Below are 24,167 nucleotides of genomic sequence, written 5' to 3' on the forward strand. Positions count from 1 at the left end.
TTTAATTTTTTAGATTGATTCTTGTGTTGTCAGGTAAAAAAAATAATTGTACCAAATTTCAGCTTGATCCGAGATTGGGTGTGGGAGAAATAACGTGTACAAACTTTTGACCAGGCAGACAGTGTGAGGAAATACCTTTGTAATGTGTTAAAACGTTTACCAAAATATGAGAATTAAAACAATACTGAGATATTTCCAGATTTATTTAGAAAATAACAAATTTTTCTTTAATTTCACACACATTTCTTAAAACAATAATTTTTGTAAGAACATTGTTTTGTTGCAATAAATTATAGTTAGGAAAAAAATATGATCTAACTTTAATATATAAAACAAATATGCATTAAAAAAATATAAATTGCATAAAAATTATTAAAATGTTAAGGACAGTATATCCCAAATTTATGTGATGTTAATAAGAACTAATACTATCTTTACATAAATATAAGGTACACTGATATTATATCATTAATAAAAAATCTCAATTTATGTTTCCATATCAAAAGAATATTCAAATAAAATGTCAGAAATAAAAAAGAAACACACACACATTGTAATGTATATTGTGATTGTAATGTTTACTGTGCACAGAGGATAAATGATATAAATAATAATCTATACTAAATATACTGTTAATGAATAACATGACCAATTAAGCTCTCTTCTAGAGAGTGAAAATGGAGAAAAGGTAACACATTATTATAACTGATTAACACATCATAAAATAAATATTTTTGTATTTATCAGGAAATATTGACTCCTGAATAACAGAGTCTTAAATGTGCCATGTTTCTTGTTCACATTTTAAATTACTTGTAAAGAAATAAAAAAATATTATCATTTTGTTTTTTTTACACAAAACAATCATAAAATTAACATAAGATTATATCAATACATTAATATCTTGCAGTTTGAATACCTTGCAGTCCAATTACACATTTTTTTTGTCAACATGTTCTTCAACAAAATCATGTCAGTTAGATCTATTTTTCTTGTAAGGTAATGTTCTGTTCACAGCTTGGCTTAGATGAAGAGTGAACTTTCCCACTAAGCTGAACCTTTTTCTTCTTGTCATCAGCAGGCTTCCTTTTTCTTTGTTTACTAAAATAAAAAAAAAATATTGAAAATAAACAATCAGGTATTTGAAGTAATGTTTGTATTTTATAATAAGACTGATGCTTACTGCAAGCAATTTTGTGAGAAATAAAAATTATTCAGAATTTGAATAAGAGAATAAGAAAACAAGTTCCGAATAAGATAAGAACCTATAGCACTCAGTGGCATGATAAGCACTGACTGAGAAATAAACTGAAGAAGAGGGTGGACAGTTTGGGAAGGATCATTTTAAATATCGTAGCGATGATAATATAACATAATAACATTAAATATATAATATAAAATATGAGAGAAAATTCAGAAAATAGATTCATAGGATAAATGCTCTTAGCATGAAATCTAAACTTTCAAGTCGCGTCTAAACAGTCACATAACAGTTGTACAGAAAGAAGATCAACTGAGTTTAAAACTAAATATTTAATGGGTAATACAATGGCTGCCTGGTTGTGTGGAATGCTGCCAAGTTTGCCTAATCCTAAGGCATGCCCTGCTGCCCTGTCATCCTACAGGAGGTTAGGATTAGGAAGTAGACTCTAAAGGAACAACCTTATCTAGGTCATTGGTTTTCTGTACAAGTTAGTTTTCTAAATTTCCTACTCAGATTTTTAAAACAAAAGTTAACTGTGTCTTGTACACTGCATCTGTCAGGCTATGAGTAATCATTATCTGTTCTTATTCTTATTTATCTATTATCTTATCTTATATAATACAGACGTTAATTAAAAAAAGAAGATGATTACGTCCTACGCGTCATGCATTTAGTCATGCATATTAACCAATGACTTAAATTCTGCCAAGTCACTGGTTTTCCTGGCTAGCTCAGGCAACCCATTCCATGCTCTAATAGCACTAGGGAAGAAGGAGTATTTGTACAAATTTGTCCAAGCAAATGGGACGAGGAATGTGCCTTTATCTTTGTGTCTTTCAGAGTATTTTATTAAATATTGTTTTTGTATTTGAAGATTATGGTTCAGTGTTTTATGTATGATTGCTACTTTACTTTTGAGCCGTTTGTCCTGAAGGCTTTCTAAATTTAGTGATTTTACTAAAGGTGTTACTCTAATCAAATGTGAATATTTGTTTGTTATGAATCTCACTGCTCTATTTTGTGTCTGTTCCAGTTTCTTAATGTTTTCTTGAGTTGAGGGGTCCCAAACAGAGGATGCATATTCTATTATTGGCCTAACCAAGGTTAAATAACATTTTATCTGCTTGGGTATCCACTAAATCATATGCTGAATTGCAATTGAAAAGTTCACATGTGTGTAGATGAACTAGGTTTAGAGAAAAGAGATTAAAATGGCTAAAAACCAAAGTAAATAGTTCAACCAAAGTTTATTGAACAGATTACATATTTATATGATTTCAAAGCAGCCAAGGGGACCACACTCCTATCTTTCTGAAGAGATTTCTTTGTTCTGCAGTGTGATTTTTTTTGCTCAAAAGAACAAGCAAAATATAAACAATGCTTTTAAAAAACAACAACGCTTATCTAGGGGGAAGATAACCTAATGTTCCCAGTCACATATCTTAATACTGTGAAATTTATTTCCCTTTCCAATAACAAATAAAACTAGTTAATTACAACTATTTAATTAACCAATTGGTTAATTTTTTGATTGACTCATATGTTGTATTAGGAACAATGAATAATTGTGCATACTAAGTGGCTAGAAATAATGTGATCAAATGTTTACCAGACAGAGAGACAGAGTGAGTAGACGCAAGCTTAAGGAATGAATTAAAAGTAACATTTTAAAGCAAAGTGCACAGAACTGTCTCAATTCAAATAACTTAAAGTTTACCTTCTTTTCGCTAGTGGAAGTGGATCTTGTTCACTGGTGTGAGTTGATTGTGCAGTCATAGTTCTAAGCTGAGACTTGATTTTAGGTTTTGCTTCTTTTGCCACTGTTTGGCTTTTAGTAGTCTTGCTATAAAATAGTTGCAATCTTAATTTTTTATTACAATATTTCCATAACTGTATACATGTTAGTCTAATGTTGTTGTATTTTAGTGTAAAAACTGTCTATAATATGAAGTAGAAAAATAGCTCAATAATGTACAGGCTATAATTAGCTGTACACTGAGTACTTATAAAGAAATGAATATAAAGGAAGTTCCCACAAAGCATTAAATCTACACAGACTATTAACTTTTCCTAACTCCGTATTTGTCTATGTTCTGTGCTAGGTCACAGTTTTTTTTTTAAATCCCATTATCCCCACAGATGCTAGTTTCATCAAGGAAAGGTAAAAATAAAAATAAGAACCCATTTTCAAACATGGAGCATCAGATAATTTCTGTAAAACAGAAATTCCCCCTAACAAACTACTGCCTAGTTGTTTGATTAGGGCTGGCCTTAGGCCTATTTGTATGACTGCTCCAATTGGGCCCTGGCAGATTTGAATCCTGTATGCTGTTTCCTACAACCTGTATGCTGTTCCCTACATCCTGTATGTGTTTCCTACAGAAGGTTTGGGCTAGGACATAATAATCTTTATTTTTGAAGAAACATCTAAAACATTAAAAAACCACTCATAAGATAGACTTTAAAAGTGCGGTCTCTTACCTTACTTTAACAATATCTTTTTTGATAGTGTCATCAGTAGATGTAGGCCGTCTCCTTCTTGTTGGTATTGTTTCTTGCAAACATGTTTCAGCTTTAGCACAACTAATAGAAAAATAAATTTGTTTTAGAGGAAATATGGCTTTTAAAAAATAAATTACGATAAGAGAATTGTATCCAAATAAATACAAATGAATCAATCTACATATAAAAACAAGAGTGACTGTATTATCAATCTAAGTATAAGCAAAAAAGTGACTGTATTAAATGTGATTAGTAATTAAACCTGAGGCTGGGACAAGACTGTTGCTTACTGCGAGCAATTTTTCGAGAAAAAAAATAATTCAGAATTAGAAATTAAAAGCAAGAAAAAGCGTGCTCCGGAACAGAGTCAGCTTAACTGTACGGGTGAGGGTCATATGCGAAGCTTAAGCCTAAATATAACCCAAAATATCATGCTAAGAGCTTTCATGGTATTTGGTATAGATACAGGATAGGCTTCAAACATAAAGTGACAACTCTTTGTTTAGGAGAACTGTTTTCAAATACAGCCACTACACTGTATTTTAGTCTATAGTGTATGGATGGGGTACATTAGAATGCATGGCAGAGCCGCCTCATATTTGTATGATGTGCTGATGGTGACAAAAGAATTTTCTTATATGGGTCAATACCCTGGTACGCCACACCCAAAGGCCACCACTGTTAGGAAAAAACTTGTCACTCTTGCTGCAAACTCATAACAATGTTCAAAACTGAGCCCCTATATTGTAGGCTATAAAAAGTCATGGTTAAAATACATGCCTATTTAACTAATGATATATAGAAATTCTATGGGGCGCTGGCTGAGGTGGTGACCACTGCTTGTTTTAAAGGATCAATTTTGACTACACCTATACATAAAGCTATTTCTAATAAGATCATTCATTTTTAGAGAAACATTTAAAGTAAATGTACTAAATATTAATAGTGCTTCACTTAACAAATACTTTACTTGCCTGGGTTTAAATTTGTTTACTTGGCTCTTTTTATTTAAGTTGTGCTCAGTAATATTTCCTTTAGCATTGCGAAAACTAGACATACTTTGACTTGGACTATTTTTGGTAATGTTTCCTTTCAAGCTAGAGCTACTTAGACTAGAGCTGTTCCTCGCGATCATGTCCACCTTAGTTCCTTTCAAACTAGTCTTACTTAGACATGTCCTGTTCCTCACAATGTCTGCTTGAGTACCCTTTAAACTACATCTTGTCTTACTTTGACCTGCCTCTTTTCTAGAAATATCTGCTCTAGCTCCATGTAAAATATCTGCTCTAGCTCCATGCAAACTAGATTTATTTTGATTTGAGTCATATTTAACAGTTTCACATTTTGTTTCTTTATTTGTACTCCTGTCGTTGATAGAAAAGCACATCTAAATAATGCATTTAATTTTTTTGAACATGTATATAACAAACATATAAAATTAAATTTCTAAATAAAATTAGCAGAAAAATTTTCATTTAATTTATATTTTGCTAAATAATAATAATAAAAATAATTTTTCTTGAGGCCATTTTGCAATTGTGCATTACACATATATATAACAATACAATTTAAGAGCAAATGGATTTAGCGAGGCCTATGATAGCAGATAAAGGGCATGGTGGGCAGAATGGTTGAGTGATTGGCTTCCAAACCAAGGGGTTTTCGGTTTGAATCTCAGTCAAGGTTAAGATTTTGAATTTCTGGATTTTTAGGCCGTCGCTTAGTCCACCTAACTCTGATGGGTCCTGACATTAGTTGGGGAAAGTAAAAGCGGTAGTATTTGTGCTGGTCACATGACAACCTCGTTAAACATTTGCCATAGAAACAGTTGAATTTTACATCACCTGCCCTAAAGATCGTAAAGTCTGAAAGGGAAACTTAACTTACTCATGACAGTACACAATATGTATGTTCATAAAACAGTTTTACACATTACTTTTAGGTAGACATCAGAAAATTGGATTTAATGAAATGATTCAATTGCTAAGGGAATCTTTATTATTGTGTCTGTCTTTGTGATTGGTGTCTTGTATCTCCTGTGTGATGACAAAAAGTTAAAATCCTGGTCCTAAGAATTTTTGTTAAGTTTCAAATCTTTATAGTTTTCTTAACAATATTTTTCTTCAATACAAGTCTAAATGATTTTGTTGTTGCCAGTGATGTTACTAGAAGCATTTTGGAGTTTATTAAGTTTATTTTATCTTTCAAATTCCCATACCAAGTAGAAATGTTAAAACTTTATGTGAACATGGCAAATACCTGACAATGCTAAAGTGAAGTGATCATGTATGAGATATATCTAGACTCTAGATCTATGTAAAAACAACTTTTAATTTAAGAACAAAACAAGAAAAAATACCTAAAGTAGCTGTCCAGGCCTAATAATGGAGACGTTGAAGCATCAGACTCTAAAGTGCTAGGACACACCACATCTGACAGAATCTGTGGAGAGTTAAGTAAACAGATTGAGGTAATTGTAAAGATTTACATATCTAGATCTAGCAACTGGATCTATTCTACATATAGTGTCTAGATTTATAATGTTCAGCAAATCTGGTTTTCTCAATCAACAAAGCCTGAAGAAGTAAAGAATCACTGACAAAAAAAATCTAGATCTCTAGATTAACAGGATGAAGATGGTAATAATATAATGTTTATGATTATGTGGGTGTGGTGGCTAAGTGGTTATTATAAGCATTTGGCTTCATAACCTGGGGCCCTGGATTCGAATCTCAGTGAAGACTGGAATTTTAAATTTCGTGATTTTTAGGGCGCCCCAGAGTCTACCCAACTCTAATGAGTACCTGACTTTAGTTGGGGGAAGTAAAGGCAGTTGGTCGTTGTGCTGGCCACATGACACCCTGCTCGTTAACAGTTGGCCATAGAAACAGATGACCTTGTAACATCATCTGCCCCATAGATCGCAGGGTCTGAAAGAGAAACTTTATTCTTTTTTTTTCTTTTATAATTATAATATTCATGGTGTAGAAAAACAGAGATTGAACTACATCTATATTTAGAGATCTAATTAATGTATCTAGATCTAAATGCAGGGCCAGATTTGGAGAAGTGCAGGTGGGGCTAGATTTTTCGACAAGTTAGACCAGTGGTACTTCGTGGTCCCAAATTAAATTACCTAGGGTAGGCTATTAGATATATAACTTACTGAGATATACAAATAATAATAATTAAGCTTCAGTTACAAATAGCCTAATAATAAAGAGTTTATTTACAAGCAATTCTTATAGGCCAACAAAATAAAATAAAAAATCAAATTAGTAGGTCATAACAATCAAATGACCGTCATCACACTACTCAGTCTACTGCGTCTTGTTTCAAAACAAATGTTTGTCTTTTAAATATTACTCAACCCTAATCTGGTCTTGAAGTATAAATAAAAAAAGAAATTCAATACAGGACAGGAGTGGAAATATTTCTAACTAGAGACTTATTACTGTGACATAGTAGACAGATCTATATAATTTATCTTAAATTAGCTCATTATACTAATTATAGAACAACACATTTCCATTAGCCTACAGTGACACACTCCTCTTGAGTAAGAATGTCAGAGCACAACAACAAAAAGAATTATATCAACATTACTTAGATTTAGTTCAAAGTAATGTACACTGGTCAGCCCGAAGACTAGGAGAAAGTGGCTATTGAACTCAGTCAACAGACTTAAAAAATGTACTAAAGGCGACTAACTCTTCTTGACATTAAAAGTAACACTACCCTTATTATCCCTCTTATCCAACTGCCCAGGAGACTTAAATTCACATCGGGAAAGAATGCCAAATCACATCTAGATGCTGACTGTATTTCCAACATTGTTTAAAGGCAGACCTGGGCCTATCCATATATGGATAGACGATATGGGGATACATCAAGTCTCTACGATGTATCGAATTAACGGCATTGCAAATTTGTTGCTACCCAGGATCTTACCTTTAGAAAACCTCTTGCCTTCACAAACGAAAAATTAAATAATAAATATCTAGATATTTCTATTTAATTATGAAAAAAAAAAGATTATAAATTTACTGGTTCTCTATTTTTAGTCAAGATCTACATTTCTTTCTTTGAAAATATGATTCTTAAAATTAGAAACAATATTATTAAGTGCATTTTATAAACGCATATAATTATTTGAAAGAGAGGGTCTCCACTTAAATACTGTCCAGTACAGACGTAGATCTAGATTCCTAGATCTATATCTAGAGCATGATCTTTAAGTCAATGATTAACCCAGTGGCATAGCTAGGGTGGGGGAGAATTTGAGAATCCCGCAAGGCGTCTACATAAATTTGAGTGTTCGAAATTTAAAAAAAAAATTAAATATTAAGCCATTATCTCATGTCATAATGTCGAATGTCCAAATGCAGGGGCCCCCAAATGATGGCAAATTCCTAGTTACGCCACTGGATCAACCTAGATCTAGGTTTAAAATTTCTAGATGTGACTTACATTTTCTTGGTTGGAGGTTAAAATGTTGACTACGTCTACGTAGTTATTTTTGATCTGCAGATAGTCAGACGGATGCTGTTCTAAAACATTATCCAACTCATTCAAAAGAGATACAATCACTTGATGGGATTCTGCCTGAACATCAGCTCGTACTGGAGTGGCGCTGTAGTCTTCTTTCAGTTTAACCCATCGACACTTGATATCTCCGAAATCTTGATCAGAGCAATATTTTGTTAGTGCAGCTAAGACGTACAGATTAAGTCGTCTCAGTATCTCCTGCCTAAGCTCTTGCTCCAGCTGTTTGGTAAACCAAGCAGATCGATCAATAACTTGAATCAAATCAGATCTGCTGCTTAGATCTTCGGTATCACTGTCTGCAAATTTCATAAGACACACGATGTAAATAAATTTAACTTTTAAACTATGGTTGAGAAATTCTGTCCTGGTATTGAATTCAGGAGTAATTTCTTTGTGGTATTTAAAGAGCTTAATATCTTCAAATTTGGCGAGAAAGTGTTTACATTTTTCAATGAGACTTTTTTGTTCCAATGTTATGATATTTCTTTGAATGAGATCTTTTTCGTCTTGTTCTCTCTGTTTCCGCCTTTGCCAGTTTATTTGGTCATAGCGCAGACAATTAAGTATTGGCTTGGGACAAACTGGACAATAGATGTATCGACCACTAGAAGAGAGATTATGGTGAGCCACATACTGATCGAGCTCGCTGAGATAGAATGCATGCCCACACAATGGCAACTTCAGAATGAGGTTTCTAGATGAGGTATTGGTCTGTACATTAGCAGAACTTGTATTTTCTTTTTTGTGAGGAGCAGCACTCTTTAGATTTCTGATTGGTTGTATGCTCTCGCAAATGGAACAGACGCACATCTCTCCACAAAGTCCGCTACAGGGATGGGAGCAAAACTTCCCTCCAGTTCCATTATTTCCAGGGATGTAAACTTTTAATTGTTTAGTGCATCGTTCGGAGCAGGTGTCTTTATCCCACGCTTCTGAGCATAGTCGTAAGTTGACGAAATGTTTACATTTTTGCATGCACTTTGCATCACACGTTTGACACGGCTGACCGCAGAAACTCAGTTTAGATTTCGTGTCACATGACCTGTGTCTGCATTTGAACTGGCAAGGTTTTTTACAGGGGAGACATGGGGTTGAACAATGGCCTTCACATTTATGTCCACAAGGTAAAGGTAGATTGCAAGTCTCCTGACAGGCTTTGTGGACAAGTCCATAGAGACAATCAGAACATGTTCCTTTGCATTGATGGCCACACTTCAGTTTAGATGGACATGGTTGTTTGCAGTCTAAGTTGGTTGTTGATTGATAACATTGAACTTTACCCGAATGTCCGCATTTTGTATGCATGTAGTTTACAGGAACAGTACAATCTTTGTGTTTTTTATTAGAAACACAGTCATGACATTTTCCCGTGCAGGTATGGCCGCATTTTAATCGTGTTTTGCATGGAAATGGACAGTCTAAGCTTGTTGATGACTGGAAACATTGGACCTGTTTTTTATGTCCACATTGCTGATAGGTATACTCTACAAGAAGACGGCATTCTTTGTGTCTGTTACTGGTCACGCAATCAGTACATTGACCAGTGCAGGTGTGTCCACAGGTCAAAGTTGCTGAACATTTTTCCGTGCACTTCGCATTTTCTGGATCTACGTGACACGGTATCTGCTGGTGGTGTCCGCAGCTCAGTTTGGCTGGACACAGAACTTGGCATTTTACTGTGGTCTGCGACAAAAAACAAGGCATATTTTTGACATGCCCACATGACGGGAAAACATAGTCAATGGGCACTGGGCAATCTTTGTGTTTTCTGTTCATTACACAGTCTATGCACTGACCAGTACACAGATGTCCACAAGGTAGCTGCTCTGAACATCCACTTGAACACTTAGCATCTTTTGTAGCTAAATGACAAGGCATTAGTTGGTCGTGCCCACAGTTCAGCTTCTTCAGGCACATCATTTCGCACCGAATATCCAACTTGGATTTGGAGCAAGATACCAGAGCTTCATGTCCACAGGACGTGAATACATACTCCACAATTTCTTTACATTCTCCATGTCTTTTCAATTTTGTACACTTCCTACACGTATATGTACACTCATGTCCACACGCTAGCACTTCGCCACAACGTGCTGAACAAATAGCATCTTCAAGCCACACGTGGCAGGGCAACAGATTGACATGACCACATATAGGCAATGTTTTCGTGACCAACTGTTTACATAAGCACTTTTCATGACATTTCAGAGTGCACTGATGCCCTTCTTCACATGTTTTTGTGCACGGCACTGTACACTTGTACCTTTCGTGTTTCAAATCATGCCCATGACACTTCAGTTGACATTGATGTCCGCATTTCAATAGAAAATTACACGGAAGTCCACATCCTCCCCCATCACGACTTTTAAAACCATCTGCAGTCTTAATGATTGCAATATTCTCAGGGTGACTGCTGCACTGCACTGGTAATCCTTGTCCAAAGAAGTTGTCTTTCTTGGCAATCTCAACAATGTCATGCCAGAGATTGCTCTTGGACGCTAAAAACACACTGAAATTCCCGATCACAAAAAGACCTTTCTTGGCTCGAGAAAACGCCACACAAACTCTGTTATCGATTTTGACAAATCCAGCGATATTTTCTTTGTTGCTCCTCACTAGAGATAAAATGATGATCTCATTTTCCTCCCCTTGGAAATCATCAACAGCTGAGACTCGAGGTTGGGGATTTAGATTTTTCATATATTTTCTAATAAGTGTGACCTGACCTTTATAAGTTGTTATTATGGTAATTTGTGAGGGCGAATAATCATGTTTAGTAAGATACTCACACAACGCCACCACGTACTTGGCTTCATGATCATTTGATTTGCTGAAATTATCTGAATTACCCACTTCATGGTAATTATGATTGATAAAAAACACATCTTTTGACACCCCTCTGATGTGTTCGAATTGACACACTGAAGGATGATCTTCCAGCTCTGGATAAATCAGTTTTACCATCTGTGAAATCTCAGGCCTCATTCTGTGCTGTATTTTGAGAGTCACGTGTGGGATCTCATTCAGAATGAGTCTTTCAAATAGTGAGACATCAAGACCAAAGTTTCTCTCCAATTCATAAGTTGCTGGTTTAGGTCGTAGCTGTTGGTGATCTCCTATTAAGATTAGATGTTGGCAGTTTTTACTTAAAGCTGTGACGATGTGAGATTCCAAAACTTCTGCAGCTTCTTCCACAATGACAATGTTGCAGCCAACTTTCTCTAGAATGTCTTTGTATTTGGCTGCTCCTGTTGTGGTCATGCCGATTACCTGGCTACGTTTTAGACTGGACGCTGCACGTTCATTATCAGTGTCTCTTTCTTTCTTCACATCCAGCTTGAACTGTTCTGTTTTCTTTACACAGGTTTCTCCCAGATGTTCCCTGTATCTCTTCAACCACAGTTTGTACAGACTATAACGTTGCTTTAAAGTTAACTCTGCCATATCATGGACTTTTTTCTCTTCTTCTTCAGTCATTGGTTCAGTCGTGGACATTTTTCGCATCACTTCAGGAAAGTTTAAAGTTGGCTTATCTTGGAAATCATCAGTTTTAGCTGCAATTTTCAGGTATTCAACTTTACGCATGATACTTTCAAAATCTGGGTTTTCTGGTTTGTAAAATATACTTGATCTGAAGTTAAGCTGATCTTGAGCCACAGGGTTGATTTCGTCTTTGCCATTATTGTTTGCTTGGATCAATTGTTCTATGTCTTCTAATTGTTCTATGAGTAGTCTACCTTGACCTAATAGCCAGAACTGAATAACTTTATTTTCATTAAGAATTTCGAAGGTTTTAAAAGGACTAATGCAATACTTTCTTACGTGCTCGGAAAACGAGCTACAACTAAATTGATCAATGACATCATCAGGAAGAATGTCAGAATACGAAAGTGATAGTAATTGTTTCATTTCCTTTTCTGTTTGAAACACTTTATCTCTTTTGGCGAACTCCATCTCAGTTTTGATGTTTCTTCTGACAATTTTGATTTTATTGCAATATAAAGAACATCTTTCAAATACATCCAATTTTTTATGAAGTTTTATATTTGATGCACTGAATTGCCATCCAAGAACCAGTTTTGTGAGATGTGCTTGTATTTGCTTAGGCAGTTCCTGATCTATCGTTCCCTTCGGAGCACACAACCAACTTCTTAACTGTCTGTCATGGTTCTGAAAGAAAAAACTATAATGATCAACAAGCATAAATTTGTACAGCACGTCAACAGACTGAATCTCTTTATCCAATGAATCAATTTTTTTCAGCAGTTGGCCCATCTCTTGTTTGTAAATATCCATCGCTTTCAAAGAAACTGTATTATATCTGCTAGCTGGATTCCTCAATACAGATTTATACAGTTTTTCAGATTTACATCCACCACCAATCCGCGTGATGCTTCTTGGACAAAACCTGAGTATTCCTTCTAAGAACTGATCGAGTGCGTGGTTAGTAAAACAGACTACGAGAATAGGGCTTCCAGAGTTTTGACCTTTACACTTTTGGTTCTTTAACAAAGTCTCCACCACTTTTAAACCAACGTAAGTTTTGCCAGTACCGGGTGGGCCCTGGATGACTGCAACCTCTTTGGTCAGCGCTAAAATGGCTGCTTCTCTTTGCGATTCGTTTAGACACATTTTGGATACACTAGGCCATTTAACGGTTGTTAGAATTGGAACTTTGATTTCACATTTGTGCAGCATCATACATGATAGATCATACAATGGTATCTTGGAGCAACTACTATATGTCAGGAGATAGGCTGGTGGTTTTAATGCAGGTTTACAATAGATTATCACATTCTGCAATGGAAAACTATCTGTCATACTTTTTAATGCTTCCAGAACATGATAATATGGATCATAAAAATTCACCGACTCCGCCATGACAAATAGATCCCTACTTGTGACACCCAACAATAGTTCTAATCCACTCTTGACGGCCACCTGAACTACTCCCTTTTTAAGTTGTTCAAGTTCTCTCTTGACCACAGTAGCGCACACAATAGTCCGAAAGCCATCTTTCGTCAGGCAAAGCAAAGACCCAGTCATCAGACGATCAGTCCGCTCCCAGTCTACGTGCTTGCATTTTTTAACGTCAAACATCAAGATCAACCCATTGGTCACGTCTGCTTTTTTTATGCAGACACTATGGTAAAGTCTCACTTCCGAGCAGCGCAGTTTCTGCGAGAAATCACTCTGAGTTCGAAGTTCGGTAAGCCCATTCTTCAAAGGCGTTATAAAGTCTAGTCTCATCAAACGGAAATGGACGTCTAAATAGTGTTCTACATCTCGGTAAGGACCTTTCAAGATTGCTTTCCTCACAAATGGTTTTACATTGTAAAACAAATCGATATCCGTCGGTACAACTGGAAGGTCAACAAAGTTTTCCGGAGGTCTGTCTGTGTCCTGGCAATGAAAGATAGTGTTTTCCTTGGAGTTAGAGTTCCTATGCTGATGTTTACCTTGTTGAATAAGAGATACTAATAAGCTCATCAGGTTCTCTTTTTCCGGGAAAGAGTCGCAATTACTACAGAAGCAGTTCAACAAGGATGCAGCCACAATGACTTTGAAGGAATACATTGGCAGTTGATGTAATATCATCTCTAAAATGTTCGCCATGTCCTTAACGAAACCTTGACATTGCTCCAAACCAAACATTTCTTGGATTTTTGTTACGGTCACACCTAAATGCCTTGTTAAAAATAAACTTTCGGCAATGATTCTCAAAATGTCAAGACATTCAATTCGTCTTTTACGTGTTTGAGAGGCACGGCTAAAAAGTTTCACCAGAATGAGTGAATATTTTTCATCGATAACATTCTCAGCCAAAAAATGGCTTAACTTTGCTAGATTATTGACCATTGAATTTACCAAATCGTCCGCATTTTGAATCATATTCCACTGATCTAATAGCTCGGTGAAACTGACAGACGAATTTCTGGCTCTAGAACCTCTGGTGGCCATGATGCTAATTATATTTTATCAAGATTCTTGCTATTTTACAGTTAATTTTGTAGTTATCCAAATATGAATAAACGTTCATTCGTTATCATCGTCATCTGTGAAATAAAAAAAAAAGAAGAAACATATTGATAGTTTTTATGGTGCTTAAGTTCCGGCTGTTTACTGTTTATTATAAGACTTTATTTTTTTTATTAGCGCTGTTTGTTATAACGCTTTTTTATTTGTATTAGCACTGTTTGTTATAAGGCTGTTTAATTTTTTTTTATAAGCACTGTTTCTTTTAAGGTTTATAGAAAATACAAACATGCATATATGTGACCTTGCGGGACCAAGTAATACAAAGGACGTTCGGGCCACGAGGCCTTCATCAGCTACAAACAACAACAAAAAAAAAAGACAAACAATTAAAAATAGGCTTTTTTTTTGTATAAGCACTACTATAAGGCTGTTTAATTTTTATTAGCGCTGTTTGTTATCATGCATATGAGAGGGGGGGCACGATGCTTCGGTTGGGAGGGGGGGGGCACACGCAGCTTATATTTCTATGTGATGTTCATGGAAAATTGGGGAAAGCGCCAATAAAGTACCTTACCCCCGGGTGAGCGTTTTGCTCTCTACGCATCTGGCATCATGACACAAGACACTTGGACTATTTCATGGTGATGGCTGTGGGTAATAGCGTACTACGAGTAATTCATTTGGACACAGTCAGAAACAAAGTGACAGAGACTAGTTCGTTGATGTGAGATCTTCACATGAAAAGTAGGTCTATATGGTAGCTTGACTTTTGTTCCCCTTAAGAATGTTAGAATGTCAAGTGTTATACTTTTCTAATTTAGTAAAACTAAATAGTTATGAAATACATTATCCGTATACCTAACCATTCAGTATTCAAGCTACCTACATGTAGAAATATATTATGTACTATCTCTGGGTCGGATGGTATATAAATGCCCGGGCCGATTTTGACATCCAGTCCGCTCCTGAGTGATATTGTTCCAAATAAACTAAGACATATCCAGATTGAGCCCCATCTGATGTATTAAAAACAACTAAAATGGCATCTAATAATCGAATGCAGTGTATCCCAAACTGTGTTCCGAAGAACCAAAGTGTTCTGCTAGGCCTGATTAGGTTACCACGACCTACTGGAATAACTGAACAGTAGACCACCACGTGAATTAATCTCTCTAAAAAAAAAAAAAAAAAGAAGTGTTCCACCAAATACTCTGAATGTGCGAAGTGTACCTTTAAGGAAAAAGCTTGGGAAACACTGGTCTAATGTGTATTAAACTCATCAAAGTTCTGGATGCCAGACAATATTTAACTCATCGATTTTCTATAATTTCAAACAGATTTGCTATAGAATTTTAAAAATAAATTAATCGAAAACTAAATAAAATTGTTCAATTCATTTTGAAATGTTCGCAGTTATTATCATTGACTATCACTGACTAGCAATGAACCATGCTTCTATCAGTTTAAAATATTTTTGTAGATTTCTATATATAGCTCTATAGAGTCTAATGTATTCTAATGTGTTCAATTGTGGTAGAATTTGATAACATTGCTTCACATATAGATTAGAAATAGCATGGAGAAAAAGAATGTTATCATAGCATAAAGCTCACAAACTTTAATGACACGTCAATCTAAAATGTTTAAGTCCACCATCTGCTACCTTGTCAGTAGGCCTCGATGTGCACATTAAATGGCCTTGGCCTATTAAGGGAAAAAAAAGTTAATTAAAAAAAAAGAGTTCCTGTAGCTTCTGTTGTCATCAACTGTAGTAGTAACACACCATAAGGGATTGGCACGTATTCTGTCATCACTTGCGCATAATGTGGTCTTGACCATGAAGAGCCCGGGGCGTATAGACTTGAAGATAAATGCACTTAGTATTTATTCTGCATACAAACACACAGAACACATCTATTATCTTCATATCTTATAGATGACATAATAGCCAAATACAAGGAATTCAAACCCAATTTTGAAAGTAAAAATAAACCTTATTATGTATCTACCTGGCTATTATTAGATAAATTGGTTACAGGTCTTTCAACACTTGTAGCCGCACTGAGACTAAAAAAGGGTCGGTAGTCTACTTAGTAGAGAGAGAGAGAGAGAGAGAGAGAGAGAGAGTTAGTAAAGGGAGCAGGAGGGGAAAAAAAGGTAAGAAGGGGGAGCTCAGAAACTCAACCGTGACACGGACTTATGTGATAGAGTTACATACTTCTAATTAAGGCTACTGCGATTACCCCAAGCAAGACATCTACCAAAAGACCACGAGATTTTTGTAGCAATTAGGTTGATTATGCAACAGATTTGACGATTCAGTGAAATATTACATTTCTTCTATAATGAGCGACATCTGTAATGTAACTTGAAAGTCAATAGAGCATGCCTTTTTTTAACACAGCAAGCGGAGCAGATCGGACACCACAAGAAGCAAGATATAGTTTCCAGGAGTCTCATAAAAGTTGAGATACTAGATCAAGATCTAAATTACATAAGAGTTCTAGACGTCTACTGATTCTATTAGAACAACCAGGACCCGATATAGATTTGATAAGTGGCCTAAGCCATTGGAGATAAAGGGCACTTTGTAATTCTAGATACAGGGCCGTCCTTAGATAGTTGAAGGCCCTTGGCGAAGTCACCAAATGAAATAGGAGGGGGCGTGGTGGATGAGTGTTTAAGTGCTTGGCTTCCGAACCTGGGGTCCAGGGTTCGAATCTAAGTGAAGACTGGGATTTTGAGCTTCGTGATTTTTTTAGGGCGCCCCTGAGTCCACCGAACTCTAGTTGGGAAAAGTAAAGGCGGTTGGTCGTTGTGTTGGCCACATGACACCCTGCTCGTTAACCGTGGGCCAAAGAAACAAATGATCTTAACATCATCTGCCCTATTGACCGCATGGTCTGAAAGGGTAAACTTTACTATTTTTTTTTTTATGAAATATAAAAATAAAAAATAAACAGGAAAAAAAAACACTTAAATTATGTAATTGATTAAAAGAAAAACCTAGTATACTCAAACAATTACTTTGAGACAAGTTTCCCTATTGTTACGAATCCTGTGCGAGGCTCCTACCAATCGAAGGCCCTAGACGGCTGCCTGTGCCTATGCCCTGCTAAACATGTCCTATACTGTGCTTTGTATAAAATAGGTGATGGATTGCCTAACTTTTAACTACTAATAAAAATAATAAACATTAAAATACAAGAAAATAAATATTTTTTCCCCACATTGAAAAAGGTGCCGGTACGCCGTACCGGTGCGTACCGTCTAAAAAAAAACCCACTTGTCCTAGATCTATATGTCAGTGCCAAAAATTATTTTCAGAAACCTAGAGTGTTGCATAAATCAGGCACTGCAATAGATCTAGATCATCTAGATCTATGACAACGGACTGATACAAAATAATGTATAGAACATGGATCTCTTTCCACCAAGACTAGATTATATTAATTTTTATAATTTTTTAGATCTAGATCTAATTGCAATAACATTTTTTAAAATTTGGTACAATAATATAGATCTAGAGTCTGATATAGACCTAGACTTAAGTGAAATTATCGATTTCTGATCTTTTATTATAATTTTATTATTATGATCTAGGTCTATTATTTTTTATATTATGATTTAGATCTACTATAATTATTATATTATTCTAGATCTAATATTATTAGATCTAGATATTTACTCTAAAGATCCAATACAAGTTACATTTACAGACAATGCCTCAAACAAAAAATTCATAGATTTAACTTACAGATCGGATTATCTCGTGATCGTCATGTGACAACCTGTACATCTATCTTCGCTTTGTGCATCCCGGCTGGAACGTTTTCATTTTAAAATGTGCTGTGTAGTCAGTTCATTGATTTCCTGGAAACCTTAAAAATTGAAAGTGGAACTTCCTTCCTCCTCCCGCCTCCTAATAGTAGCGGTAGGACAACCGTGCAAGTGTTATTGCCCTAAATGACATGGTCTCTATATATAGATGACCTATTTTCTTCATTGAACAGGCTAGCGGCAGGGGTTCTCAACCTGTTGGTCGCGACCCCTTTGGAGGTCGAATGACGATTTGCCAGTGGTCGCCTGGACCATCCGAAATAAAGACTTATTTTGTCAATTCTAGCGTGTTATACTTGACATTGTATTTTTTTTTTTTTCATCGGAAGTTACTTTAAAAAAAAAAAATATTATTCGAGGATAGATGTTGCGAAAAAGTAAATATGAATGTTCATACATTTTAATGTTTGCATCATAAATAATTTTAACAGTTTAAATTAATGTCAGTAAATGCATAATGCAAGCTTTTGAGGAATCGTAGGCTATATATTACTTTCATGGATACGTCGTGGCGCACTTGATAAGCGATTTCGTTTAGAATTCAATATACCATTGCACGCTATTGAAGGCAATATGTTCATCATGGATTCTAACATAAAAATTGATCTCAAACAAAAGAAAGCGATGAATAGAAAAGGTCGGTCGATTTTTTTCAAAGTTATGGTCTTACCTCAATAGTTTAAATTCAAAACAGAGTTCAGTAAGCCGAATCCATGAAGCCGCAATAATTGATTGCAAACATCCGAGCTTTGCCCACAAGGATACCCGGAATTTTAGAGGTAAGTTAAGTTATACAGATGGTGGCGATTTCAAAGACGAGTTTCTCTCTTGCCAACTTCTTGAAACGACTTGAACAGCACATGATGTATAAGAAAAAGTTGTTCCATTTTTTTTTCTAAATTAAAAATTTTTAACAATTTTGTTTTTAAAAATATAAGTGGTGTCTGCACAGATGGTGCTCCAAATGTGCTCATTTGTTAGTCTGGATTTCAACTCTTGGTACATAAAAGTAAAGTAAAGTGAAATTTCCATTCAGACCTTGCGATCCAATGGGCAGATTAAATACAGTTCCTCTGCTTCTGTCTAACGAGGCTGGCCAGCACTTCGACCAACCGCTTTTACTTTTCTCCAAAAGATGTCAGGTACCCACTGGAGCTGAGTGGACTCAGGATCCCGAAATTTACAAAAATCCGTCTTCTCCAGGATTTGAACCCGGTTCGTCAGCCATCGCACTTGGTTGGTACAGAACGAGTCACTATAAGTCATCGGAATTAATGTGTGATTTACCGACGAATGTAAGATGTATGGCTGAGAGGCAAACCCCGCTTGGCTCGAGTATGACTCCTGTGACGAGAAATTTCCTCCAACTTTCCAAATCTACCAGACATCACCGTTTGTATTTGTCAGAACTCCATTCACTGTCATAGATGAAGATGTTTCGAAGACAAAAAGTTGTGTTTTTTTAACTCATTAACAGTGATGCAGAGAAAAAAAAAACTCTTTTTAATGTCAGTTAGGCCTACATAAATCTGGATCAACTGTTTCCGGTCAAATCCCGATTAGCGACTTCTTCGTCCATTCATATAATTGCGGGAAACACGAGTTATCCAGCCTGTTAGTTATAAAGTGTAAATACAGAAAAACAAAAAAAGTTGCGTTGTGATCTCTTAAAGACTGTCCCGAGAATTCCTGATCTGGTGAAACAGAAAAAGGCTCATCCTATTCTAATATTGTGGTTCGCCATGCTTTTCAATTTTTTCACAGAAGTATGCAAAAGGAAAAGAGTGAATAAGACATAGAAAACTAAATAACTGTAATTTAAAGATAAAATTTCCTTATTTGTAATTTAATTGTAATTAGTATTACAGTGTTATCATATTAGCAAAAGCATAATTAATTAAACATATGAACGAAAATAATTTTACGATTGGGGGATGCTGCATAGTTGGAAATTATAAAAGGGGTCGACTAGCTAAAAAGGTTGAGAACCGCTGCCCCTAGCGTCCAGTTCAATTGGCGTGTTGAGCAATGGCCAAGATCGACACATGTTCTCGTGCGAAGTTGAGACACTATATCTAAATCTAGACAGTGTGTGATCATGAAAAAAAAAAGTGTTACTTAAATAAATATCACTTCTCCATGTTAACACAACAATGCCACTGTCTTTCAGTGGCGTCGCTTGGTAAATGCGAGGGTTGAAAACCACACAGGGTGACAACTAGGGGCGGACTGGCTATATGGGCAAACGGGCAAATGCCCGGTGGGCCGGTACCAAATGGGCCGGTCTGGTCGCGACCAAAGAAAATGTTTTTTTTCATTGCAGACAACTTTTAAAAAAATAATTGTGACAGCAGCGAGACAGATGCCCGATCACGTTTAATTATTAATTTTTTTTTAAATTATTATTACACTTAATTTTTTTTGTTTTTAAATTCAACAAGAATATACAAAAATACACTATACGCTGTAGCCTACGCATTATCATTTGCAAAACGTTAGACCGTACTTTCTGCTATGCACGAGTGGCATGAACTTCACTGCTTTGATGTCTTCGAGGTTGTGTTTGGCCTAATCATCTTGCTGGTCGGCATGGACGTTTGATGGCGATCCCTTTTGTTTTTGCTCCTTCCCTTCCCCGTCTTTTGATGGTTCCATTGTCAGTTAACGAAAAAGAGGGATGAGAGAGGTTAAGTTAGAAAACATTGACAGGCTATAACGCAGAAAAAAATAGGGGCGAGAAATAGCTCGTTAATGGATACAATGTATATTAGCACATATAGAGCTAGAAGGAAATGAGAAGACTGACACACTTGCCAAGAGTGGGAGAACAAACTCACAATTAAACATTGCACTCTATCCAGAAGAAATGAAGAAACAAATAATAAATAAAATAAATGAGAAATGGACAAGCTCTCATCTAAATCACAAGAAAAATTATGCTTATTACAAACTATCCCGACAAGATCAACGTCTAATCTCACAACTCAAGACCTGACTCAACAGAATGAGACATGTCCTTTAAAACTGTTCTCTTGTTCAAGAACGTATAAGACATTGGCCCCAAAACACCCCGATAGAAAGAAAACTATATGGAGAGCTCCCTGATTTGGAAACCACTGCGCAGTTCATCTCATATATTGGTCTAGTCATCTGAACGTTCCAACATAACAATGAGAACGAGGAAGAAGAAGATCTTGAACAATACTTAATATAAATTAACTTTAGCACACACACAGCCGCCAAATTGCAAACCACCCAAACTTATTCACACTCCGTATGGGTATAGAGTTCTTCTTTCTGAGATTAGTACAGAAAAAGTACATTTCTTTTTGTTATTTTTAATAACATAGATCTAAAAATACTACACTTAAGGCTTACAAAAAAAAATAATAATTGTTTAATTAAAAAACAAACAAACTAGATTTAAATATTTTTTTTACCATTATAATTAATGGCAAAACGTATGCTTAGTATGCATAGTATGATTCATTAATGATGGAAATTCTTATAGCCTAATAATTTTAATAATTTATAGGCCTATAGCGCTGTCACATCCAATATTTAATGAAAGGAGATTAATATTTTTATTTTAAATAAATGATCATGATATATCCATATACAATTCGCCTTTTTGAGAATGTACTTGTAAGTGCCCCTCTAACCGTTCTGCATTCTCTTATCTTTTAATGGAATGGGTTGCTTGAGTCAGACAGGAAAACCAATGAATTAGCATATTTTAAGTCACAGATCAAGATGCATGACTAGATTGACACATGAAATGCGCAAGACGTAGCTGTCTTATTTTTGAAGAAACGTCTGAAATCTATAAGTAATACCAAAAAGTTTCAAACTCATTAAGGCTGCTATTGTATTGTTTATAGTTTTCAGACACATACATGTATAAATAAAATACATTATGTAATCCTACCCAAGCATACATCCAGTTTTCGATGCGTTATCAAACAGTATATATTTTGAAGAGAATTAACCTTACACCTATAATATGACACATGGGCGTAGCCTGGAGAAAGGTTGTTCAAATCATCACTTGCCCCAGACCTCATTGTCTGAAAAGGAAACTTTACTTAATGCCCCAGTGCAGCGAACTTAAGCGAACTACAGCTAAAGGGGTTTTGTGGTTATCGTTCTCCCACCACTACCGAAAAAATCCTGGCTACGCCCATGATATGCCATTCATTTGTGGGCCGGTTTATATGGTAATGCCCGGGCCGATTTTGATACCCAGTCCGTCCCTGGTGACAACATGGGAAAATGGTCACACAAGGCCGGATTTAAGTATGTGAAGGCCCCGGGGCAGGATTTTTGTGGCGGCCCCTACAGGTTTTCGAAAGCTTTAACTCTTTCTCTCCTAATCGACGATACCATCGTCGATTTTAACCTCATTAAATTAAATTAATGTTTAATTTTTTAAACTTGACTTTAAACTATATAAAAAAGAGCATGCATTTCCCTTAAATTCTATTCTAAATACAACATTTTCTGATAACAAACAACAAAGCTATTGAAGCCCAATCATAACAAGGGTAGTGAAATAGTAATGAGCAAAATGAAGAATGCCTTCCAAAGCGTAGAAAAATAATTACGGAGAGAAAGAGTTAATAAAGCTCCCCTTATAAATGATAATAATAACAATGATAATATATAAAAGCATGCTTTATTTTAGAAGAAAGAAATACGAGTTCTTGTAAATTAAATCTCACTTTCCTATTCCAAAAATATTTCATAGGGCCTAATCATGTTTTAGTTTTTAAAAGTGTATTTTTTTGAGTTTGTGGAGAATGAAGCCTTTGGTAGATGAACTATCGTAAATCCGGAGCTGTATTTACTTATTTCGAGCATGCTACAGGCGTACACTTCTTAGTCACGACATTTTAGCCAGCCGTAAAAATGCGAAAACAAATGTTAAAAAAAAATGGTTACAAAGACAGTTTGTGTGGAAACACAAACTCAAAATCGGCCCCCGAAGCAGGTTTCATTATTTTCAGAAGAATATCGGTATTAAATTCTATCAGAAGTGGTCCACCCAGGGAGGTAAAAAGGCAGGTTTCAATATTTTCAGAACGAATATCAGAATGAAATTCTATCAAAGGCAAATGACTGAGAAGAATGTAGAAATAAGGTTGACAGATCCTGTGTGGTGCCCCGAAGGTCCAGCAGACCAAGGCATAGGTGAAAGTGAATGTGAAGTTAGAAGTGAACCTGGCCTAACTGATCAATTGACGTCTCTGTAGACATCATATATAGGTCCGAGCTATTTGTCTTGCACTATTTTGTCGGGAAATTTCACACTATTTTGACGGCGCTATTTTGTCGGCGCTAATTTGACGTGTCACCGAAAATTACATAAATAGGAAAAGATGTTCATAATTTAAGGGTTCTAACATATACTAGAGGAAAACTTTTACTATAGAGTTTCTCAAGGTCTGGATCTATGGATCAAAGTCTATGGAGTTCCTCTGTTTGGGACTCCTCAGCTCAAGAAAACATTAAGAAACTGGAACAGACACAAAATAGAGCAGTAAGATTCAAACACAAATATTCACATTTGACTAGAGTAGCACCTTTAGTAAAGTACTGAATTTAGAAAGCCTTCTGGACAGAAGACTCAAAAGTAAAACTCTGAACCATAATCTTCAAATACAAAATCTAATAAAATACTCAGAAAGACACAAAGATAAAGGTACAATCCTCGTCCCATATGCTAGGACACATTTGTACAAATGCTCCTTCTTTCCTAGTGCTATTAGAGCATGCAATGGGTTGCCTGAGCCAGGCAAGAAAACCAGTGACTTGGCAGAATTTAAGTCACTGGTTAACATGCATGACTAGATGCATGACGCGTAGGACGTAATGATTTTTTTTTAAAGCAACGTCTGTATTATAGAAGATAAGAAGATACGAGTCGTTTTTAAGATCAGCTACCCACCCAGGTGCCTCTATGAAGAAGTGACTTGAATAGAGGTATTGTAAAAATAGACTTTTCGTGAAATTCGACTCTGCGAGAGGCACTTTCTCACAAACCACAACCCTGAAAGAGCTCCACATAGTTGTTTGCAAGGTAGATCAGCTTCAT

The 24,167-nt window shown here is 35.7% G+C and overlaps 1 protein-coding gene across 1 annotated transcript; it reads right to left on the reverse strand.

The window, feature by feature from the left end:
* Window positions 1–188: 188 nt before the first annotated feature.
* On the reverse strand, window positions 189–18,166 carry LOC106061825 (NFX1-type zinc finger-containing protein 1-like). Its single transcript, XM_056035410.1, has 7 exons — window positions 17,991–18,166; window positions 8,177–14,310; window positions 6,066–6,148; window positions 4,681–5,070; window positions 3,686–3,787; window positions 2,922–3,047; window positions 189–1,101 (listed from the first exon to the last, which is right to left on the reverse strand). Exons 2-7 carry the CDS (start codon window positions 14,213–14,215, stop codon window positions 984–986), a joined length of 6,858 nt encoding a protein of 2,285 aa, XP_055891385.1. The 5' UTR covers window positions 14,216–14,310; window positions 17,991–18,166; the 3' UTR covers window positions 189–983.
* Between the last annotated feature and the right edge of the window lie 6,001 nt (window positions 18,167–24,167).

Source organism: Biomphalaria glabrata, chromosome 7 (assembly GCF_947242115.1).
Source record: "Biomphalaria glabrata chromosome 7, xgBioGlab47.1, whole genome shotgun sequence".
In the NCBI taxonomy this organism is placed as follows: Eukaryota; Metazoa; Mollusca; class Gastropoda; family Planorbidae; genus Biomphalaria; species Biomphalaria glabrata.

Excerpts from the sequence above, each read along its gene's own strand:
- LOC106061825 (XM_056035410.1), bottom strand. The coding sequence starts at position 14,215 with ATGGCCACCAGAGGTTCTAGAGCCAGAAATTCGTCTGTCAGTTTCACC. Across the intron at positions 5,071-6,065 it reads GGCCTGGACAGCTACTTTAG|GAGTACAAATAAAGAAACAA; the intron begins GTATTTTTTCTT and ends TATCAACGACAG. Across the intron at positions 3,048-3,685 it reads AAAGATATTGTTAAAGTAAG|CAAGACTACTAAAAGCCAAA; the intron begins GTAAGAGACCGC and ends ACTATTTTATAG.